The sequence below is a fragment of the Schistocerca cancellata genome, chromosome 2, assembly GCF_023864275.1.
Source record: "Schistocerca cancellata isolate TAMUIC-IGC-003103 chromosome 2, iqSchCanc2.1, whole genome shotgun sequence".
Lineage (NCBI taxonomy): Eukaryota > Metazoa > Arthropoda > Insecta > Orthoptera > Acrididae > Schistocerca > Schistocerca cancellata.
The window spans coordinates 763,919,878-763,944,078 of NC_064627.1; the positions used below are offsets into that span (position 1 = coordinate 763,919,878).

The 24,201-nt window shown below is 42.5% G+C and overlaps 1 protein-coding gene across 1 annotated transcript; it reads right to left on the bottom strand.

The window, feature by feature from the left end:
• Positions 1-960: 960 nt before the first annotated feature.
• Positions 961-11,234, bottom strand: LOC126148215 (defensin-1-like). Its single transcript, XM_049915743.1, has 2 exons — positions 11,137-11,234; positions 961-1,127 (listed from the first exon to the last, which is right to left on the bottom strand). The coding sequence occupies exons 1-2, from the start codon at positions 11,204-11,206 to the stop codon at positions 961-963; spliced, it is 237 nt and encodes a 78-aa protein (XP_049771700.1). The 5' UTR covers positions 11,207-11,234.
• Between the last annotated feature and the right edge of the window lie 12,967 nt (positions 11,235-24,201).

Below are 24,201 nucleotides of genomic sequence, written 5' to 3' on the forward strand. Positions count from 1 at the left end.
AGTTTCTCGCAATTTGGGTGCATAGATAGTGAGAAATCAGAACAACCACCTCTGACGTTTTGCAATTCGTGCACCCAGGTTCGTCGTTGAGTACACCATCGCAGGCGCTTCTGTCTGTGATGCAGCGTCAAGTGTAACCGCAGCCATGGTCTCCAAGTTGATAGTCCCTGCTGCTGAAAACCTCGTCGAACTATTCGTGCAGATGGTTGTTGTCTTGCACACGTCCGCATCTGTTGACTCAGGAATCGAGACGTGGCTGCACGATCCGTTACAGCCAAGCGGATAAGATGCCTGTCATCTCGACTGCTAGTGATACGAGGCCGTTGGGATCCAGCAAGGCGTTCCGTATTACCCTCCTGAACCCACCGATTCCATATTCTGCTAAAAGTCATTGGATCTCGACCAACGCTAGCAGCAATGTTGCGATACGATGAACCGCAATCGCGATAGGCTACAATCCGACCTTTATAAAAGTCGAAAACGTGATGGTACGCATTTCTCCTCCTCACACGAGGTATCACAACAACGTTCCGCCAGGCAACGCCGGTCAACTGCTGTTTGTGTATGAGAAATCGATTGGAAACTTTCCTCATGTCAGCACGTTGTAGGTGTCGCCACCGGCGCCAACCTTGTGTGATTTCTCTGAAAAGCTAATCATTTGCATATCATAGCATCTTCTTCCTGTCGGTTAAATTTCGCGTCTGTAGTACGTCATCTTCGTGGCGTAGCAATTTTGTTGGCCAGTAGTGTATATTAATAGTGTCTGTCCCGCAGATATACAAATGAAACATCAGCTACGCTCACGCATGTTCTTTATTTGTATTAGTTCATTACAAGAGTGTTGCACATAAAAAGGAACAGATATGTACAGCAAGCCTGTAGTACAGTTTTGGACAGTTTATTGGCGCAGCAGGCATGTTAGCGATTGATCAGTGGTGGCGTTCCACTGCTGTCGTCCTCCTACTTGCGGCAGTGGCAGACGCCCTCTTTGCAGTGTCCGCCCTTGTAGCCTTTGTTCATCGCGATGCAGTGGACGGCGCACGCCGAGTCCGCCACCCCAAAGGCGCTCAGCGCGTCACACGTGAAGCGCACGTGGCGGTCGCCGTGGTGCTCCTCCTCCACTGGTGCTGAAAAGGACAATAGAATGATTAATAGCAGGTACTTAACGTATTATCAACAGCAAATCACAACTGCCTTCAAAGAAGAGCACAAAAATGTGATCGTATATGTAGAGCTTCACTTACGTGATCCTAATATTTATCAACTACTCTTCGAGTCATATATGAGATCCAGAATGCGATTTCCACTCTGCAGCGGAGAGTGCGCTGATATGAAACTTCCTGGCAGATTAAAACTGTGTGCCGGACCGAGACTCGAACTCGGGAACTTTGCCTTTAGCTGGAGAGCTTCTGTAAAGTTTGGAAGGTAGGAGACGAGGTACTGGCAGAAGTCAAGCTGTGAGGATGGGGCGTGAGTCGTGCTTGGGGAAGCTCAGGTGGTAGAGCACTTACCGGCGAAAGGCAAAGGTCCTGAGTTCGAGTCTCGGTCTGGTACACAGTTTTAATCTGGCAGGAAGTTTCATATATGAGATGTTTTAAGTTAAGCTGTCCTGTTCCCAGTAATATATGTTGACGACTCATTAAATGTTTTTGTCTTATCTCGTTCTTACCTGAAACATGATTAAGCTTAGCTGGGCAACAACGTAGATATAGAATGGAATGGACACATAGGTTCAGTAGGAGGTAACGCAGGTGACAGACTTCGGTTCATTGCTATGACATTGGGAAAATGCCCTCTGAATGCAAAGGATATGGCTTACAGATGTCCTATGAAACATCCTAGAATGTCACTCAAGTGCGTGGGATGTAGAAAGTTTACGAAGACGGACAGCAAGCCTGAACTAGCAGACACTCGAAGATAGTTACCATCCATGAAAATCTGCTTACAATGTTTCATGACGATTGAAAATAAAACCTTCTAGGTTGTTAGGCCACATCATGTCCTTTTCGATCACACTGTTACACCGATGTAAAAAAGAAAGAGAAAAAAAGCAGCAAAATAGAATTAAGGTAGAGTAGCAAAATTTCGAGGACACGTTTGTCTAGATAGCATACACTACTGGCCATTGAAATTGTTACACCAAGAAGAAATGCAGATGATAAACGGGTATTCAAAGGACAAATATATTAGCCTGTACTAGAACTGACATGTGATTACATTTTCAGACAATTTGGGTGCATAGATCCTGAGGAACCGATACCCAGAAAAACCAACTCTGGCCGTAATAACGACCTTCATACGCCTGGGCATTGAGTCAAACAGAGCTTGGATCGCGTGTACAGGTACAGCTGCCCATGCAGCTTCAACACCATACCACAGTTCATCAAGAGTAGTGACTGGCGTATTGTGACGAGCCATTTGCTCGGCCACCATTCACCAGACGTTTTCATTTGGTGAGAGATCTGGAGAATGTACAGGCCAGGGCAGCAGTCGAACATTTTCTGTATCCAGAAAGGCCCGTACAGGACCTGCAACATGCGGTCGTGCATTATACTTCTGAAATGTACGGTTTCGCTTGGATCGAGTGAAGGGTAGAGCCACGGGTCGTAACACATCTGAAATGTAACGTCCACTTTTCAAAGTGCCGTCAGTGCGAACAAGAGGTGACCGAGACGTGTAACCAATGGCACTCCATACCATCACGCCAGGTGATACGCTAGTATGGCGATGACGAATACACGCTTCCAATGTGCGTTCACCGCGATGTCGCCAAACACAAATGCGAACATCATGATGCTGTAAACAGAACCTGGATTCATAAAAAAATGATGTTTTGCCATTCGTGCACCCAGGTTCGTCGTTGAGTACACCATCGCAGGCGCTCCTGTCTGTGATGCAGCGTCAAGGGTAACCGCAGCCGTGGTCTCCGAGCTGATAGTCCATGCTGCTGCAAACGTCGTCGAACTGTTCGTGCAGATGGTTGTTGACTTGCAAACGTTCCCATCTGTTGACTCAGGGATCGAGACGCGGCTGCACGATCCGTTACAGCCATGCGGATAAGATGCCTATCATCTCGACTGCTAGTGATACGAGGCCGTTGGGATCCAGCACGGCGTTCCGTATTACCCACCTGAACCCACCGTTTCCATATTCTGCTAACAGTCATTGGATCTCGACCAACGCGAGCAGCAATGTCGCGATACGATAAACAGCAATTGCGATAGGCTACAATCCGATCTTTATTACACAACAACGTTTCACCAGGCAACTGCTGTTGTTGTGTGAGAAATCGGTTCGAATCTTTCCTCATGTCAGCACGTTGTAGGCGTCGTCACCGGCGCCAACATTGTGTGAATGCTCTGAAAAGCTAATCATTTGCATATCACAGCATCTTCTTCCTGTCGGTTACATTTCGCGTCTGTAGCACGTCATCTACGTGGTGTAGCAATTATAATGGCCAGTGGTGTATTTAAAGTAAACATGATTTGCATCCTTATAGTGGCGCTACTAGCGCAACCCTTATGCGACTGTAAGCGAAAATAAATAGCTTTTTACGTTTTATAAAATGCCAGAGGCGTTAAACGGTAGGCCCAATTTTTGCTGCTCATAAATAACAGACATTCGTGTAGTGTGAAACGCGTTAAGTGACTTAATTCAGTTTTTGAACGTGTAATCTGTCTTGAAATGCGTGATAAGTCTGGATGATGCCGCAAGATAGTCGGAGAGGAGGTGGTATGTGCGGACTGTGGGATGAAATTTCACTGGGGTTATTATTGTGGGAAACTGAATGGGGAACTAAATGAGGCTCTCCCATGGAACTGTAGGCTCTGCAGTAAAAGACAAGAGAATCTCCGAAAAGGAGGCAAAGATTTGTGCTCTTCAGGCTGAATTAGATCGTGCGAAATTGGAACTTGATAGACTGAGGGGGAAAAAGGTCGTGGGAACTGGGTAGAGGTAACAAGCAATGGGAAGGGCTCATCAACTTCTTTTGCATTTGAGCTATCAATATCGAATAAATTTGGCTTGTTACCTGTAGTAGGAGGCCAAGAGCCTCCTACGGTTGTAGGTTACAGTAGGGTGCAGCAGGCTTCTAGAAACTCAGTGTAGGTCGGTACCAAAAGGTAGTAGGAATAAAAGAGTCTTGCTGCTAGGTAGTAGCCATGAGAGGGGTGTAGGCCAGATGGTTCAGGAAAAGCTAGCAGCAGGGTACAGGGTCACAAGTATTGTGAAGCCTAGTGCTAGTCTTATCCAGGTGACAGAGGACATACGAAAATTGTGCAAATGTTTTGGGAAAGAGCATCAGGTCAATATAGTAGGTGGAGCAGGAAATAACCTAGTGACGAACAGTAATTGCAGCATTAGTGGTGACCTGGATAAAATAGGAATAGCAGCTACACATACAAATGTGAGTTTCATGGAGACCCTGCAGCGCCATGACAAGCCCTGGGTTAATACTGCCGTGAGCCGTGTTAACTCTGATTTGGGCAGGTTGCTGCCGACTGAAATGAATTCTCATATGAGTGCAGTGCCCGTTGCTTCAGTTGGGGTTATGCTAGATATGGCCTGTTCCTGAATAGGAGGGGGAAAGATAGGCTGGCTGAACTCCCTGCAGGAGATGTACAGGGGGCCACCATCACACAATGCAAGATCCCTGTGGTTACTGGTGTCAGAGGGGCACCTTTTTTAGGTTAGAACCAAGTTTCAGGCACCCTGTTTTGAAAGAAGTCAGTATACCAAAAGAGCCCCAGAAGAACGCACAGAAAAGTAAGATTATTCCACCAAAATATTAGAGGATTGAGTAGTAAGATACAAGAGCTTCTTGCCGATATACATCCTGTGCCTGTCTGAGCACCACATAACCACAGGGTTAGACAAGTTACTTATAAAAGATTACAGTCTAGCAGCTTACTCATGCAGGACTAATATGGGAAAAGGAGGAGTTGTTGCATATATTAAGACAAAACACAAGTTCAAAGGTATTGACACAAGTAGATTTTGTACTATTCAGCTCATAGAAGTGTGTGCTTGTGAATTAATGCTGAAAAACAGTTCACCTTTAATTGCAACAATATATAGATCTCCACCGCGAAATTTTGAACTATTTATGAGGAATTTGGATTCCTAACTGCGCTGTCTGTCCGACATCAGCAAACAGTTAATAGTCTGTGGTGACTTCAGTGCAGATTTTATAAAGGTTTCTGATAGGAAAAATGATCTGGAAACCTTATTTCGATCCTGCAATTTGCTCTCAGTAGTTAACTTTCCAACACGGGTGAAGAAAGACAGTAGGTCCCTAATTGATGTTTTCTTTGATGAGGCACAAAGCAAGAAAATAACTGTTTAGCCAGTAACAAATTCTCTCTTGATCATGATGCACAATTAGGCAGGATAAATGACATACTGCCTTACAGTATGGATATACCTCATTGGATGTCAGTTAGAATCCTTAATGACTAAAGGACTAATGTTTTTAAGAGTAGTTTACAAGAAACCACCTGGGACGAAATTTATAAAGAACCAAATGCCAATATAAAATTTCATCTATTCCATGATAAATTGATATCAGCATTTGGAAATACCTTTCTGCATAAGCTATTCAGAAGAGACATTAAACAGCCATGTAAAAAATCATGAATCACTAAGGGGATTACAGTACCTTGTGAAAGAAAACGGGAAATGTATCTTTTGGCAAGATCTTACGTAGAGACCCTACAGTATTTGCGTACTACAAAAACTACTCAAAATTACTATGATTGGTTATTAAAAAATCAAGAAACTTTCACATAATGTCAGAAATCAGTACGTCTGACAACAGTGTTAAGTCAATATGGAACATAGTGAAGCAAGAGACAGAACAACCAACCACAGAAGAGGAGAACATTACTATTGAATTGAATGGAAGAGTTATAAATGACAAGTCACATGTAGCAAATGTATTTAATAATAATTTCTTAGACATAGTAAAAAGCATAGGGACCAACAGTTCAAGAAAAATACCACAGCAATATGTTGAAGACGTAATTCTCATAAAAATACATCATATGACTGTACCACCAACTTCTACTTCTGAAGTTAAGCGGGTCATACGTTCTCTCAAGAATAAAAGCTCTTCTGGAAAAAAAATTGGAAATTTGTGGTAAGGTCTTATGGGACCAAACTGCTGGGGTCATTGGTCCCCAAGTTTGCACACTACTTAGACTAACGTAAACTAACTTACGCTAAGGACAACACACACACTGACCCATGCCCGAGGGAGGACTCGAACTTCACACAGGGGAAGCCGTGCGAACCGTGACAAGGCGCCTTAGAACGCTCGACTACCCAGCGCGGCAGCTCTTCTGTTTTTGCTAATGTTTCCAATAGAGTACTAAAGATTTGTTCCCATATGATAAGTCCGGTATTGTCTGAAATGTGTAATGCATCACTAACGCAAGGCATTTTTCCAGACAGACTAAAATACGCCATTGTTGAACCCCTCTTTAAGAAAGGTGATAAGAGAGACGTCAGTAGCTACAGACCTGTTTTACTGCTGACATCATTTTGCAAACTTTTTTGAGTAGGTGATGTATTCTAGGATAGTATTTCTTCTTGACAACAATAATATCCTCAGCGTGATGTATTCTAGGATAGTATTTCTCCTTGGCAACAATAATATCCTCAGCAAATTACAGTTTGTGTTTCAGAAGGGTTGCTCTACTGCGGATGCCATTTACATGTTCACACACCATACATTACAAGCATTAAATAACAAAATAGCACCGGTTGTATTTCTGTGACCTATACAAGGCATTTGATTGTGTGAATCATAGTATACTCCTAGATAAATTGAAGTTCTATGGGGTTGATGGTATAGCCAAAAAATGGATCATGTCATACTCAACCAAAAGAATGCAGAAAGTTGTACTTAGTAGTAATTCAACCAACAGAATCCAGGGACATAATTATGACTGAGGAAAAATCACGTATGGGATTCCCCAAGGCTCAGTCTTAGGTCCACTACTTTTTCTCACCTGTGTAAATGATCTACCGATCAATATACAACAAGAAGAATTAGTTCTTTTTGCAGATGACACCAATATTGTAATCACTCCCAGTATACATACAGAAATGGTGAACAAAATTCTCAAAAGTATCATTGATTGGTTCTCTGCGAATGGTCTCACCCTGAATCCCACAAAGACACATCATATTCGGTTCTGCACCACCAGAGGTACAGCACCAGTGTTAAGTGTAACACATGGTGATGAAATAATACATAGGGTCGAAACTACAAAATTCTTAGGTGTCCATATTGATGAGAATTTAAATTGGATCTCCTAAAACAACTTAGTTCAGCCACATTTGCACTTAGAATTATAGAAAATTTTGGAGAGAAAGAAATCAATAAGTTGAGATATTTTGCTTATTTTCATTCAGTAACGTCATATGAAATAATGTTCTGGGGTTACTCATCTTTAAGAAAGAAGGTCTTTATGGCCTAAAAACGTGCTATAAGAATAATATGTGGTGCTCACCCGCGATCGTCTTTTGCACAGAAAGGAGTGCACAACACTGGAACAAAAAATTTTGACTTCTTACCCAGTGATATAAAATGTGTAACAGACAGCTAGGTAAAATTAGAAAATAAACTGAAAAAGTGTCTCCTTGACAACTCCTATTCTGTAGAAGAATTTCTGTGTTTGTAGTGTGGAAAAGGAGGTGGGTAGGAACTGCTAATCTGTATATCTTGTTTTCATTTCGGGGAAAAATTTTATGGTACAGACTGATGTACAAATTAATTTGCAATATGAATGTAAAATGATTCGTTCCACATCATGACGATTTATCGCGAAAAATGATCCATTGAACATGAAAGTAACTATCTGACTAACTAACTGGTGCGAAATTTGAATACACATCTTTCAGATGTAGAAACACGCCTACCAATTTTCGTTTATGTCGAACAACTCTTTTTTGGTGGTGCGATTTTTTTTCGTCAGTGTATATTTTAGGCAGTCATGAGCTGAGGTAACTTATGTTCTTAATGGAGGTAAGTTAAAAATCGGAAAAAAAGTACTGGGATTAGACATTATGCAATGCGTATTTCAGTGCGAGCAGTGTTTTTAGTAAAATCCCTTTATGGAATGAAGTACGAGACTGTGGACAATAACACACTGATTTACTCGTTACAGTTTTTTCGTAGGTTTCTGATGGACGCAATATTAGCATTTCATGTAATTTACAGTTTTCATTCAGCTCTCCATGACAGTCTATCCTCTGCAAGCCCCTTCTCCCTTGCTACTGCAACCTGCACCTATTTCAACAAGCTTGCTGTGTTGGCAACTGAGACTTCATCCACAACTTTTAGTCCCCCAACTTCCATTACAAAACTGACGATGCCTTGGTGCCTCAGGGTGTGTTTTATCAACTGAGGCCTTCTTTTAGTCAAGTTTTGCCGTAAATGTCTTTTTACCCATTTAGATTTAGTATCTGGTCATTAGTTCTTCGACCCACCTATCTAACGGCCGTCATCATTCTGTTGCACAACATTTCAAACATATTGCGCAGGTCGCACCAGTGTTTACGAAGGGCAGTAGGAGTAATCCATCGAACTACAGACCTATATCATTGACGTCGGTTTGCAGTAGGATTTTGGAGCATATACTGTATTCAAACATTATAAATCACCTCGAAGGGAACGATCTATTGATACAAAATCAGCATGGTTTCAGAAAACATCGTTCTTGTGCAACGCATCCAGCTCTTTATTCTCACGAAGTAATTGCGGCTATCGACAGGGGATCTCAAGTTGATTCCGTACTTCTAGATTTCCGGAAAGCTTTTGACAGTGTTACTCACAAGCGACTACTAATCAAGCTGCGGGCCTACGGGGTATCGTCTCAGTTGTGCGACTGGATTCGTGATTTCCTGTCAGGAAGGTCGCAGTTCGTAGTAATAGACGGCAAATTATCGAGTAAAACTAAAGTGATATCAGGCGTTCCCCAGGGAAGCGTCCTGGGACCTCTTCTGTTCCTAGCCCGCATCTCGTGGTCGTGCGGTAGCGTTCTCGCTTCCCACGCCCGGGTTCCCGGGTTCGATTCCCGGCGGGGTCAGGGATTTTCTCTGCCTAGTGATGGCTGGGTGTTGTGTGATGTCCTTAGGTTAGTTAGGTTTAAGTAGTTCTAAGTTCTAGAGGACTGATGACCATAGATGTTAAGTCCCATAGTGCTCAGAGCCATTTGAACCATCTTCTGTTCCTGATCTATATAAATGACCTGGGTGACAATCTGAGCAGTTCTCTTAGGTTGTTCGCAGATGATGCTGTAATTTACCGTCTAGTAAGGTCATCCGAAGACCAGTATCAATTGCAAAGCGATTTAGAAAAGATTGCTGTATGGTGTGGCAGGTGGCAGTTGACACTAAATAACGAAAAGTGTGATGTGATCCACATGAGTTCCAAAAGAAATACGTTGGAATTCGATTATTCGATAAATAGTACAATTCTCAAGGCTGTCAATTCAACTAAGTACCTGGGTGTTAAAATTACGAACAACTTCAGTTGGAAAGACCACATAGATGATATTGTGGGGAAGGCGAGCCAAAGGTTGCGTTTCATTGGCAGGACACTTAGAAGATGCAACAAGTCCACTAAAGAGAGAGCTTACACTACACTCGTTCGTCCTCTGTTAGAATATTGCTGCGCGGTGTGGGATCCTTACCAGGTGGGATTGACGGAGGGCATCGAAAGGGTGCAAAAAAGGGCAGCTCGTTTTGTATTATCACGTAATAGGGGAGAGAGTGTGGCAGATATGATACGCGAGTTGGGATGGAAGTCATTAAAGCAAAGACGTTTTTCGTCGCGGCGAGATCTATTTTCGAAATTTCAATCACCAACTTTCTCTTCCGAATGCGAAAATATTTTGTTGAGCCGAACCTACATAGGTAGGAATGATCATCAAAATAAAATAAGAGAAATCATAGTTCGAACAGAAAGGTTTAGGTTTTCGTTTTTCCCGCGCGCTGCTTGGGAGTGGAATGGTAGAGAAATAGTATGATTGTGGTTCGATGAACCCTCTGCCAAGCACTTAAATGTGAATTGCAGAGTAATCATGTAGATGCAGATGTAGATCTACTCTCTTCTTGTTTGTACTGTTTATCGTCCGTTTTTTATTTCTGTTCAAAGCTGCACTCCAGACAATTACGTTCAGAAAAGATTTAATTTCTAACGTTTAAATTTTTGTTTAATTATAACAATTTTCAGTTTTTCAGGAAAGTTTTTCTCGTTATTTCCAATCTGCGTTTTACATCCTCTCTATTTCGGCCACTGTTAATTATTTTGTTGCTCTTAGCTTCCCACTTCCTGATCAAATTCCCACAGCATTTAATTCGACTACATTTCATTACCCGTTTTGCTTGGTGTTTGTTTTATTACCTCTTTTCAAGAAACTATCCATTTAGTTCAACTCATCATGATTTTTTAAAAGACGACATCAAAACATGCTGTAATAAATATTTACTCATAAGGAGTTTCGGTCAAATGGCCATCTTCAAGTGACGTATTAGCAGTAGGTCAAGCTAAAGGAATATTCCTTGGCGTAAAGTGCACGATTGTTTTCAGATACTTCGCGCGAGGTATGGAATAGAAGGACATAATAAGTAGCATCCTTCCTTAAACACGCGTGAGACGGACTGTTTCAAGATGACACACGAAAAAACTAAATGTTGTTTTACCATGTTGGATATTGTTGAAGTCGGTGGATGGCATTTGGTTAAAGATGGATGAGGATGACAGCAACTAGTCACAAATACTTGCGAGAAATGGTTTATTACATTGCCATGACAGGTTTTGTGCCATTATGTTTAGGTTCAAATAAATACATTTGAAAAGGAGCAGCCATCTGAACCTCTCACGGCAGCGAAGTGCACCATTCTTATTGGTATTTATAACTAGTTGCGTTCTTCCTAAATAATTTTTAATTTAAAATAATGGTACCTGGCTTCCTCCTCCATATACTGGATTCAGCTTGAAGGGTGCGTATGTAAGTGTAGAGAATATTGGAAAATACATCCAAAACAGAACAAGAACGAAATCGTTCGTCGCAACACCAAGAGCCAGATACGACGTTCCGAATACTGCAAATATGAAGCTTGTCTCACCTGCGGAAGAAGAGGCCATGCCGGCAACGGCAAGCAGAGCGAACAGGAAGGCGAGCGTCGATGTCTTCATGGTGCTGTCGCCTCACAGGAGATGTGTGTCTCAGCGGCGTACCTGGACCATGCTGTTCTGTGCCGTGCTGCGACATATATAGCGGCCGCAGTCGGGCTCGGTGCTTCCCAGCCGCCTCAGACAGTGCAAACAAAAAGCAATTAGCAGTATTCTGTGCTGCAGCGTCACCTGCTTGTGAAGTGCACATTGTCTGTTTACAAAGGAAGCTGCGCAACGACGCTGCACGGGAGCTTCTCGGCACGTCCTATGAACCTATTTTTTCCGAACAAAGCTGGAGAATCACCGACAGTAAAAACTCAGAAAGTGAGCAGTTGGTAGGAAATAGCAGTATTTGTGACTGTCATGTTGCAAATATTTGGCTCTGGAGGAAGAAGGAAAAAGGAAGATGGCCCATCTTTTCTCCTTTACTTCGTGAGATTATTGTTCTAGATTACTGCGTAAGACGCAGTTTAGTTGCCGAGTTTTTTTCTGCAGTTATTTATAGTACAGTGCAGAACAAGAAGCTTATATTTCCAACCACAACGCTAAATGAAATTTGCTGAGATATTAAAACTGGTGCACCTGATCAAGAGTCGAATCAAGAAATTTGTCTTTCGTGAGCCATGCTCTTATCTGCTGAGCTATCTTGGAACTGTTCACGACCTCGAGAATAAATTTTCATCCTGCAGCGGAGAATGCACTGGTTTCAAACGTCACTAAAGATTAAAAGTCTGTGCCGGACCAGAATTCGAACTTGGGACCCACAAAATTGCTGTACCGACTAAGCTATCTAAGCACGACTTACGATCCGCCCTCAGATCTACACTTCGACGTGCACCTCTTCTCACACCTTCAAAAACTTCGCAGTTCTCCTGCTTAGGCCTACCTTGCGGGACTAGCACTTTGGGAAGAAATGATATTGCAGACCGTCAGCCTAGCTTGGAAAGTTCAGTCGATGGAGCACTTGCCCCTGAAGGGCAAACGTCTACAGTTCGAGTTCCAGTCTGGCACGTGAGTTTTGTTCACGACTTATTCTCACTGATTCACTTTTCCTACTTTCAAAATTTCATAGTCATTGTTCTTCATAAAATGCCGGATTAGAATTCATTCAAGAAAGGATATCGCATGGAAATGGCTGTTGTAGCTTAAGGGCTATATCTAGAATGAACTTTTCATGTTGCAACAGAAGGCATCCATTCTTTCAGGGGTGCTAGGTCAGCTGAATACGCCGATGGGCTCCTGCGAAGTTTGGAAGGTAGGAGAGAGGTAATGGTGGAAGCGAATTTGTGGAGGGTTCTAGCAATGTCTGGATGGCTCTGTCGCTAAGAGAATTGGCCGGGATAGGGAAGACCCTGTGTGCGAGTCTTGGCCCAAAAACCCATTATAACTTTCCAGAAATTTTCTAAAAAGCACAAATTCAGCTGCAGAACATAAAATTCAATCTCGACAATCATCGATATTTTAGAAAACAGTCTATTGGTATTGCATCCATTTTACAATTGCGAGCGTTTTTAATAACGCTTTCACCGCATCAGATTTCTTGGACTTACTAGTATTATAAAGAATGTAGGTTACCTCAACAGAGGTATACAATCACTACATCTACATCTACATGGATACTCTGAGAATCACATTTAAGTGCTTGGCAGAGGGTTCATCGAACCACCTTCACAATTCTCTTTATTCCAGCCTCTTATAGCGCGCGGAAGAAGGGAACACCTATATCTTTCCGTGCCACCTCTGATTTCCCTAATTTGATTATGGTGATCGTTTCTCCCTACGTAGGTCGGCGTCAACAAAATATTTTCGCATTCAGAAGAAAAGGCTGGTGATTGAAATATCGTGAGAAGATTGCGCCCTAGCGAAAAACGCCTTTGTTGTAGTGATGTCCACCCCAAATCCTGTATCATTTCAGTGCCACACTCTCCTCTATTTCGCGATAATACAAAACGTGCTACCTTTCTTTGAATTTTTTCGGTCGGGCACTCAGTTTTAATCTGCCAGGAAGTTTCATATCAGCGCACACTCCACTGCAGAGTGAAAATCTCATTCTGGAAACCTCCCCCAGGCTGTGGCTAAGCCATGTCTCCGCAGTATCCTTTCTTTCAAGAGTGCTAGTTCTGCAAGGTTCGCAGGAGAGCTTCTGTAAAGTTTGGATGGTAGGAGACGAGATACTGGCAGAAGTAAAGCTGTGAGTACCGGGCGTGAGTCGTGCTTCGGTAGCTCAGATGGTAGAGCACTTGCCCGCGAAAGGCAAAGGTCCCGAGTTCGAGTCTCGGTCGGGAACACAGTTTTAATCTGCCAGGAAGTTTTTTTCGATGTACTCCGTCAACCCTAGCTCGTGAGGATCCCACATCGCGCAGCAGCATTCTAAAAGAGGACGGACAAGCGTAGTTCAGGCAGTCTCTTTAGTACATCTGTTCCATTTTCTAAGTGTCCTGCCAATAAAACGCAGTCTTTGGTTAGCCTTTCCCACTACATTTTCTATGTGTTCGTCCCCGTTTAAGTTGTTCGTAATTGTTATTCCTAGGTATTTAGTTGACTTTACGGCCTTTAGCGAACGGTCTTGCCACAGTGGTAACAGCGGTTCCCGTTATATCGCCGAAGTTAAGCGCTGTCGAAACCGCGGGACTGCTACGGTCGCAGGTTCGAATCCTGCCTCGGGCATGGGTGGGTGTGATGTCCTTAGGTTAGTTAGGTTTAAGTAGTTCTACGTTCTAGGGGACTTATGACCTAAGATGTTGAGTCCCATAGTGCTCAGAGCCATTTGAACCATTTTTGAAGCGCTGTCGAGCTGGGCTAGCGCTTGGATGGGTGACGATCCGGTCTGTTGAGAGCTGTTGGCAAGCGGGGTGCACTCAACCCTTGTGGGGCAAACTGAGGAGCTACTCGATTGAGAATTAGTGCCTCCGGTCTTGTAATCTGACATATGGCCGGGAGAGCTGTGTGCTGACCACATGTCCCTCCATATCCGCATCCAGTGACGCCTGTGGGCTGAGGATGACACGACGGCCGGTCGATACCGTTGGGCCTTCCAAGGCCTTCGGACGGAGCTAAGTTTAGTTTAGTTCTACAGGCTTTATATTTGACACATTTATCGTGTAACCGTAGTTTAACAGATTCCTCTTGGCATTTATGTGGATCACGTCACACTCTCCGTATTTAGGGATAATTGCCAATTTTCGCACCATACAGATATCATTTCCAAATCGTTTTGCAATTTGTTCTGATCTTCTAATGGCTTAATTAGTCGATAAACGACAGCGTTATCTGCAAACAACTTAAGATGACTGTTCAGATAGTCTGTCAAATCGCTTATACAGGTAAGGAACAACAAAGGGCCTATAACACTTCAGCCGTGATGGCCCCGGCTTCTGTGTTCGTTTTAACCTTGACTATCACTCTGCGTTTGGTTTCCCGCGGTTGTTGCGGTTATGCCGTTGTGCTTCCTCTTTCTACGTGTGTCAGAAGCGGCGTGTATCGATATTCGCACCTTTTACTATCTTTGGTCTGGTACTTATGGTTTCCGGCTAGCCGGTGAGCGGCAGTCGGTCGGTTGGTGTGGATCAGCCAGGAAATCTCCGCGCGGCGCAATGGGAGGGGACCGCTGGCGGTCTCTACGCAGTGTCGGAGTGTGTGGGAGCTGTTCCGATTGCTAAGAGGTTCGTGGCTCACCGATCCAGGACATCAGAGTTGAGTGGTGATTCAATTACCGAAGCCAGACTGTTCACTCTGTGCCGTTGCTTTTCATGGTTGGCTGTTGGGGGTATTCCCTTGAGCAACAGCTAGTGTTCGAGTTGGCGAAAGTTTGGCCACCATCCGGTGGAGTTTAACTGTATTTTCGTTATTTAAAGTCCAAGTGCACCAGTGGAATTTTCTGCCTTGTGGCCGGTATCGTTCCGGTTACCTGCCCTGGCCGCTGACGTAAAATTCAGGCAGTGTCCTTTCCTCACCGTGCTGTCGCTGTCCAACACGTGTGTGTAGTTTTGACAGCTTATGCATACTTGTTGTGGGTGGCTACGCCTTTTACGTTTTGGCTTTGGAGTTCCTTGTGTACTGGTCTGGTGGAAAGCAAGTCGTCTTGTCGGTGGGTCCGTTGACTGTCTCTTGGTTGGGTTGCCGGCGGATCGGATATAGTTGGGCCGACTACCTGTCTCCCCTAAACGAATGTTAATATTTCAAGTGCAGACCGACCCCCGGAAACTTCTGAGTGCCGCTGGCTGTACTGCCTTTTCTTATTGGTGTTTGATCCACTAGAGAATGAAGAATATGTATGGGGCAACATTTCTATATAAAACCAGCGTTATCGAATGCTGAGCCAAGTTTCGTGCGACGAGGGGTGTTGCAGCCTCATGGTAGCGTACGTCCCATGTCGCAAATGTTTTAATGCAGAAATTATACTAACTCTAGCGGGAGACACTTGAGCACCTGTCCTATTTCTCCACATGCGATTATAACGCCTTCAGTCCCTTAAAAAGGGCTTGAAGGGTCGACGATTCCTCTCGGTCAAGGATGTGTGCAGCCATTCAACAGAGTACTTCATGTAGCAGGATACGGAGTTTTACCAAACGATTATCTTCAACCTGGTTCGTCTGTGGGACTATTGCCTCGATGTTCACGACGATTTCGCTTGATTTTCACACAGATTTTCTGCTGTATGGCCTTCGAACAAAAACTTTTTCATCGCCACTTGTAGTAACCTCTTTAATCACAACAGTAAATTTGTTATATAATTTTGTTCCGCAGTATAAAATGCTGTCTTGACTTTTTCTTTATACTTTCTTGATAAACGAAAGTTCTGTCTAGATCTTGTTCCATGGTCATGGACAGAGCTATTTGTGCAGTATTATCGATGTTAGTTTTGATGTGTACAGCTGACTGGAAATGTACTCAAACATATCTTTATAATAAGCCTAACTACTATTTTTGCTTCTTGTTCTTATGGTCCTATTCCGTTGTTCAAAACTATTTTAATTTTAACATTTTTTTTCCCAGAAAAAGAAGTACCAAAGTACTTGAGTCTACACATGAACAGCGTGTAACTAAAAGGCACGTGCTGCTACACGCTAATGGCAGGACTCTAATGAAATAACATGCTGATGACATTGTGCTTCCAAGTATCTTTCTGTTTTCACTCCATTTCAGCCCAGAATTGATATTCTTTCCTAGAAATTTTGTGTTATTTACACAGTTTACAGAAGTGTCATTTCCGATCTTCAAACTGAAATTCATGGCATTTTTTTCTCTTTTGATCAATGCCACGTTATTGCTTATTAACTAATTGCAAACTTCCTTGAAGGCTCCTTTTACTTCAGTGCAAGTAATTCTCTTGTTTTCTCAATGATTACATTATCGTTGTCATCCACAAAGAGAATTTTTCCCCATACCTGTTGAGGAAGTCATTCATGTGAGTCGGATACAGTACTGGTCGTAATACTCTACCCTGAGCAACTCCTATATTAATGTGTTCCGATTCTGATAAGTATTTCAGTAAAATTTTAGTCTTTTTTGACGTGTCCTATCTGTATGTATGATCAGATCTAGTCACAAATCTTATTCCTAATGATTCCAGCTTACTTGGTGGAGTCTCATGATCAACAGTATCAAAAACCATGGAAATATAAAAATGTGGCCGTGACACACTTGTCTTTTTCAAGAGCATTAGGTACCACTTTTGTGAATCCTAGTATGGCTGGTACTGTGCTCCTAACACTTTGTAAGCCAAACCATGGTTCACTTAGAGCGCTGTACTTAATTCAAGTAATTCATTAGTGTGTCATTTGTAACTGATTTTATTATTTTGGAGAATGACGATAACAGGATATGCCCTATAATATTCTGTCTCAGCATTACCTTTTGTTTAGTAGAAGCACAACTCTTGACTGACTTAAATACTGTAGTAATTTCCCTGATATGAATAACTCCTTTACTACGCTTCAAGGGAGCTTGTATGCTATGTATGCTTCGTTTCAGCACAAATTTTGGTGCTTCATTTAAGGCTACTAAGCTTTATGTTTCAGGTTTTGTACATTTTTGTTGATTTCGTGCTCTGTAATTGGTAGTAACATCTTTTTCGTAGTCCATAATTATTCACATTTGTTACTTTTATTCTTAGGAGTTTTTGTTGTAATTTCTGTGCGACATTTGACAAATGTTCATTCACTTAGTCTGATAAGTAGTGTGACTCAAAAGAGCTCATCCCTTATCAGTATGTTATGCTTTTTCTTGCCTTTTCCTGTCTCCCCTTTAGTGACATTCCGTACTAATTTACAAGTATTCTCTGTATTGTATATTATTTTATCATTAAATGCCTTTTTTGCAGCAATCAGTACCCCCCTACAAATCTTTTCGTAGCTATGACTGAAACAAGTACTCTGGATCATTATGACTTTTCTTTTACGGAATTGGTGTACTTAAGGGTGTGGTAGGGTGTCCTGATACCTGCTACTATCTATTTGCTTTTGTAATACACTGTTATTGCTGCGGGTACTTTCGGGAATGTCTTTTCGAAGTTCAATTTAAATAATCTTGATAATAACGAGTATTTATCATTTGCATTGGTTTCGCTATGTATTTCATCCTAACAATGGTTTCCCTGAGCAAGGTTGTATTTTAATTTTTGATATATGTTTTTTGAAGTCTGGCAGTTTAGATATTTCTTCTATACCTGATTTTACTGTTACGGAGGTACTACAAAAAGTAAATGCTACATTATTGTGGCGGGCCAAATACGTTTAATTGAATGCTGCACTTAGTTTCAAAGCGACATGGAAACATGACACTATTTTTTCATCACAGTTGCCTAGTCTCTGTAAACAACGATCAGAACATTCTACAAATGGTTCAGTTCCTCGACGATAGAAATCTGCTCCTTGGATACGGAGCCAATCGAAAACTCTTCCTCCCCAGATGTTCTTTCAGTTTGTCGAAAAGATGGAAATAGAGTAGTGTAAGATCTGGACTGTTTGGCGTAAGCTTCCATCGAAAACGGTGAAGCTTGTTTAGGGCGCAGCGTCTGCGGTGTTGCATAGTCTTACAGGAAAAGAGCCCCTTTCCCTAATTGTCCACGCCTCTTGTTCTTTACGATGGTGCTCAGCAATTTTATTGCTGCACAGTACGCGTTAGAATTATGGCTCATCCCTTTGCGATAAAGTCTGTGCACCTGTCCACGCAACTCCTTCACAAACGAAGAAAATGGTAGCCATGACTTCACCTCCTGATTGTGCAACTGTACCTTTCTTCCGTGGAGACGGGCGAGGAGATGATTCTCCATTCCACAGAGTCTGTGTTTGTTGCAGGTGGGAAATGATGGATCCAGGTCTCATCACCCGTAATTATGTGGCTTAGGAAATCATTGCCTTCCACGGAGTAATGCTGAAGGAAAATCAGAGACGACATAAACCTTGCGCCTTTGTGTACATACGACAGTCATGGCGGAACTCAGCAAGAGAACAGTTCCTGATGCCGCAGACGGTCTCGGACGATGATGTGAGCCCTGCCTATTGAGATGAACATCTGCTTGTTAATGTCCGGAATAGTCACTCTACCGCTCCACACATGTCTGGGCGACCTTGCTCAAATTCTAGGTACCATTTTACTACGGCTAGACACGACATTGCATTTGGTCCACATATCACGGTGATTCTGTTTTCAATGTAAACTTTTGCCCACAAAAGTAGTAAGTAAGCGTATTACGCACTTTGGAGTAAGTCTCCAGTTGTCGCACTATTTACCTCCCACACTGCGAGGCAACTGTTATGCGTAATGCAACAGAATTATGCTGTAGGAAACCCGGAGTATGTACTCTCATCTTGCAAGGCGCCACAATTATTACGCTATGGTCTTTTTTGGGGTGGCATGTGTAACTTAATTTTTGAAGTCATTATGGATCAATTCGCAGAAATGACCTGAGAGACTGAGACCTATTACAGCTACATTCCACTTTTCGCTGTCCATATTTTTGGCTGCATGACTGATTACTGATGAAGTCATTGCAGTAACTCTTGTTGCACTATTGACCAACAAGGACATGACAGAACTCTGAAGGACATGAGGGCGCTATTAGTTACATTTATGATATCTGCGTTTATGTTTATGTCTCCACAATAAATTACATTGACCTTTGTGAATGAAACGTTTTCTAGTTCTATTAATTTATTGGAAGAAATGGGCATATTACCATTGGGCTATCGCCTTTTTTTTTTTTTTTTTTTTTTTTTTTTTTTTTTTTTTTTGAGAAAGATATCAGTCTTTCGACTTCTTTGGTGCGGCCCGCCAGGAATTTTTCTCCTGTGCCAGCCTCTTCATCTCAGAGTAGCACTTGCAACCTACGTCCTCAATTATTTGCAGAATGTAATCAAATTTCTACATTCCTCTGCAGTTTTTACCCTCTGCAGTTCCCAGTAGTACAATGGAAGTTATTCCCTCTCTTAACAGTGTGTGGTGGGCATGCCATTTTGATTATTGTGAGTCATCGATGTGCATGTCAGAGAGAGAGAAGCATGTTACTGTTAAACAATCTTAGGTGTTGTAGCACAGTCTTTGCCTTTGCGCAGTCTGATACTTTCTTAGTTGAAGTGTGGTAGGTGATGGACGTATCCATTAGTGCTGTGTTGAGTTCTGACTGTATGTGTTAGATGAAGAAAGATTTATTGTAAAGGACAGTAGGAATGAATACGGTGTATACTCGTATTCTGGAGGGCGAAAAGGATATACATTTTGAATAATGTTATTATTTTTGAAGATATGGAGCTTGAGGTAAGACTGCGGCACTGCGCAGCTAGAAATGATTATTGTCAGCTGGTTAACTTGCTCAGAGCAGAGAGAAAGACTATCTCACTTCCCCGAATAATCCATTAAGATATCAGCTGATTAAGCTGTTTGGTTTTTACAGAAATTCTCTGTTAACACTGTACTATTTTTAAATCACTGTTCACTTTGTTAAGCATAGTATTGTTCAGACCAGTGTTATGTGTGAAGAACAAGCGAAGTTTTTCTGAATACATATCTCCTTCTAAAATCGTTGTCTTGGAATATAATTGTATAGGAACAGTTACTCTCCCCATCCCAGTGTTTAAAGGTTTATGATTACGCATTATCGCATTGCACCATATGGTATGCAACAGTTTGAATATTGTTCGGAAATTTTATTTAAAACACAAATCAAGCTGAGCAGCTTCCTGTTTGCTGTTGTGTATTCGAGAAATCTACAACAATGTTGTCAAGACGTGAGGTAAGTGGAAATTTTTATTACGGCCAGATAATTGTTTTACTTCAACTGCGCATTTAATGTAAAGACAAATTGTATCTAGAACAGATACAGTTCAGTTCAGACTAGGTTCTGTTTAATGAAAGGTTAGCAAAAGTACATTCTCAGAAATTTCTTCCTTGAATTAAGGCATAAGTTTGATACTAGTAGACTTCTCTTGGCTAGCATCGCCCTTCTTGCTAGTGCTTGTCTGTTTTTTATATCCTCCTATCTACGTCCGCCATAAGTTATTTTTTACCCAAGTAACAGAATTATTTAACTTCATCTCAAATGGTTTAAAAAATGGCTCTAAGCATTATGGGACTTAATATCTGAGGTCATCAGTCCCCTAGAACTTAGAACTACTTAAACCCAACTAACCTAAGGACATCACACACATCAATACCCGACGCAGGATTCGAACCTGCGATCGTAGCAGCAGCGTGGTTCCGGACTGAAGCGCCTAGAACCGCTCGGCCACAGCGGCCGGCTAACTTCATCTACTTCGTGACCACCAATCCTGATGTTAAGTTCGTCGCAGGTCTCATTTCTGCTATTTATCATCACTTTCGTCTTTCTTCCATTTATTCTCAATCCGTATTCTGTACACATTAGACTGTTTATTCCATTCAGCAGATCCTGTAATACTTCTTCACTTTCGCTGAGGATAGCAAAGTCACGTGTGAATCCTATCATTGATATACGTTCACCTTGGATTTCTTAGATGAGCAATGACGGATTGGCAGAAGGAGCGAAAGATTACATCCCTGTCTTACACCCTTTTTAAACCGAGCACTTTGTTCTTGTTTTTTTTACTGTTCCCTCTTGAGTATGTACGTTCCTCGTCTTTCCCTGTAGTCTATCCCTATTTTTTATAAGAATTTGATACTGTCAAACGCTTTTTCCGGGTTGGCAGATCCTATGTTTCTTGTGTCTTCAGTCGTCCTTCCAATATGAACCGCAGCGTTAAAATTACCTCTCTGTTGTCTTTTTCTGTCCTAAAGCCAAAGTGATAGGCATCTTACACATTCTCAGTTTTCTGTTCCATTCTTCTGTATCTCATTCTTGCCAGCAACTTGTATGCGTGAACTGTTAAGCTGACAGTGCAATAATTCTCCTAACTGTCAACTCTTGAAATCTTCGGAAATCAGATGGAATACCGCCAGATACATACATTCTACACACCAACGTGAATAGTCGTTCTGTTGCCAATTTCCCAAATGGTTTTAGAAATTCTGATGGAATGTTATCCATACCTTCTGTCTTATCTGATCTTAACTCTTCCAAAACTCTTTTAAATTCTGATTCTAATGCTGCAGATATTCAATGTACTGTTTCCACCTGTCCGCCCTCTCGTCTGCATTTGACAGTGGAATTCCCACTGCACTCTTCATGTTACCACCTTTGCTTTTCATTTCACTGAAGGTTGTTTCGACTTTTCTGGATGTCGAGTCAATCCTTCTGACAGTCAGTTCTTCACATTTCTCATGCAGTCATTTTTCCCTAACTTCCCTGCACTTCCTATATATTTCATTCCTAAGTATTTCTGTATTAATCTTCCTGGCAGATTAAAACTGTGTGCCGGACCGAGACTCGAACTCGGGACCTTTTCCTTTCGCGAGCAAGTGCTCTACCGACTGAGCTACCCAAGCACGACTCACGCCCCGTCCTCACAGCTTTACTTCTGCCAGTACCTCGTCTCCTACTTTCCAAACTTTATAGAAGCTCTCTTGCGAGTCCCGACTTCGAGTCTCGGTCCGGCACACAGTTTTAATCTGCCAGGAAGTTTCATATTAGCGCACACTCCGCTGAGGAGTGAAAATCTCATTCTGGATTTCTATATTAGCCTACTAAATTTCCCTGAACATTTTTGTACTTCCTTCTTTTGTCGATCAACTGAAGTATTTCTTCTGTTACTCACTGTTTCTTCGCACTTACCCACTTTGTACCTCTGTTTTTCTTTCCAGCTTCCGTGATCGCCCTTTCTAGAGACGTCCACTCCTCTTCAACTGTACTGCCTGCCGAGCTATTCCTTAACGCTTTATCTATAGTCTCAGGGAACTTCAAAGCGTATCTCTTCATTCCTTAGTACTTCCGTATAACACTTCTTTGCGCATTGATTCTTCCTGACTAGTCTCTTAAACTTCAGCCAACTCTTCATCACTACTGCATTGTGATCTGAGTCTATTTCAGCTCCTGGGTACCCTTATCGAGTATCTGGTTTCGGAATATATGCCTGACCTTGATGTAATCCAGCTGTAATCTTCCCGTATCTCCCAGACTTTTTCTAGTATACCTCCTCTTCTCGTGATTCTTGAACAGAATATTCGCTATTACTAGGTGAAATGTGTTGCAGAAGTCAATTAGTCTTTCTCTTCTCTCGTTCCTAGTATTAAGCTCATATTTTCCCGTAACCCTTTCTTCCACTCCTTCCCGCACAACCGCTTACCAGTTCCCCAAGGCTATTAAATTTTCATCTCCCTTTACCTGCTGCATCACTAGTTCAATATGCTCATGTGATTTCTCTACCTCTTCATATTCGGCTTGAGACGTCGGCATGTATACCTGAGCTAATCGTTGTCTGCGATAGTTCGCTGTCGACTCTGATGAGAACAAGCCTATCACTGAACTATTCACAGTAATACATTCTCTTCTCTAGTTCTCTACTCGTACTGATTCCTATTCCATTATACCATTTTCTGCTGCTGCTGATATTACCCTACACCCACCTGACCATAAGCCGGTCGCGGTGGCCGTGCGGTTCTAGGCGCTGCAGTCCGGAACCGCGGTACTGCTACGGTCGCAGGTTCGAATCCTGCCTCGGGCATGGATGTATGTGATGTCCTTAGGTTAGTTAGGTTTAAGTAGTTCTAAGTTCTAGGGGACTGATGACCTCAGAAGTTAAGTCCCATAGTGCTCAGAACCATTTGAACAATTTGAACCACCTGACCATAAATCCTTGTCTTCTGACATTCCACGCCCAGACGCGTAGAACGTTATCCTTTCGATTGACACACAAAAGTCCCGTTAATTCAATAGCCGATATTGCAAAGTATTTGTCTTTAGTTATTGAAGTAAGGTTATGTCTTGGTTTAAACGTTCCGTTTGTTGTATAAATGCACTACCCTCCCCCCTTTGAAGGAGTCCTACAGTAAGAGTGTGTCTTGCCATATGACGGTAATATTACAATTGATAAAATATTCCGGGCTATTAAGACTTGGTCGTATGGATTTCACATTAAAATGCAATGTGTCACCCTCGTCTGCGGAGAACGTTTTGAAGGTGGATCGAAGATTCTTCGAGTGTGATATTCACACCCGGGCTTGCTACTGACCGCCGCCAAATTCCGTTTCACGCGTACTGCCGCGCAGTCAGGGCCAGTGGGATATATGGGCCCTGCGGTGCGTCTCGTTGCACGTGGCACTGCAGGCTTTACGAGTGGCAGCGGTCGTCTCCGGCTGGGATGGAATTATTGTTTCAGACGAGTTTAATAGTTCTTGGCTGCGTGTTTAAATACAAATAAGCTCTAGACAAGACAAGACAATGTTAAGACCTTTGGTCGGTATATTTCCATTGACATACTGATTTCCCGCGGACCCTGCATGGAGCAGAGCTTTCGCGGATGTATGGCGAGCAAGGCGGTTAGTGTGATGCCACAAGTTCGTTGTGTGTGTGTGTGTGGTGGGGGGAGGGGGGGTGTTCCTCGCGGGCAGCGCCGCACAGTGGTGTGAAGTCACATGCTTTCAGTAACCGGCCGCAATTGGCCGTT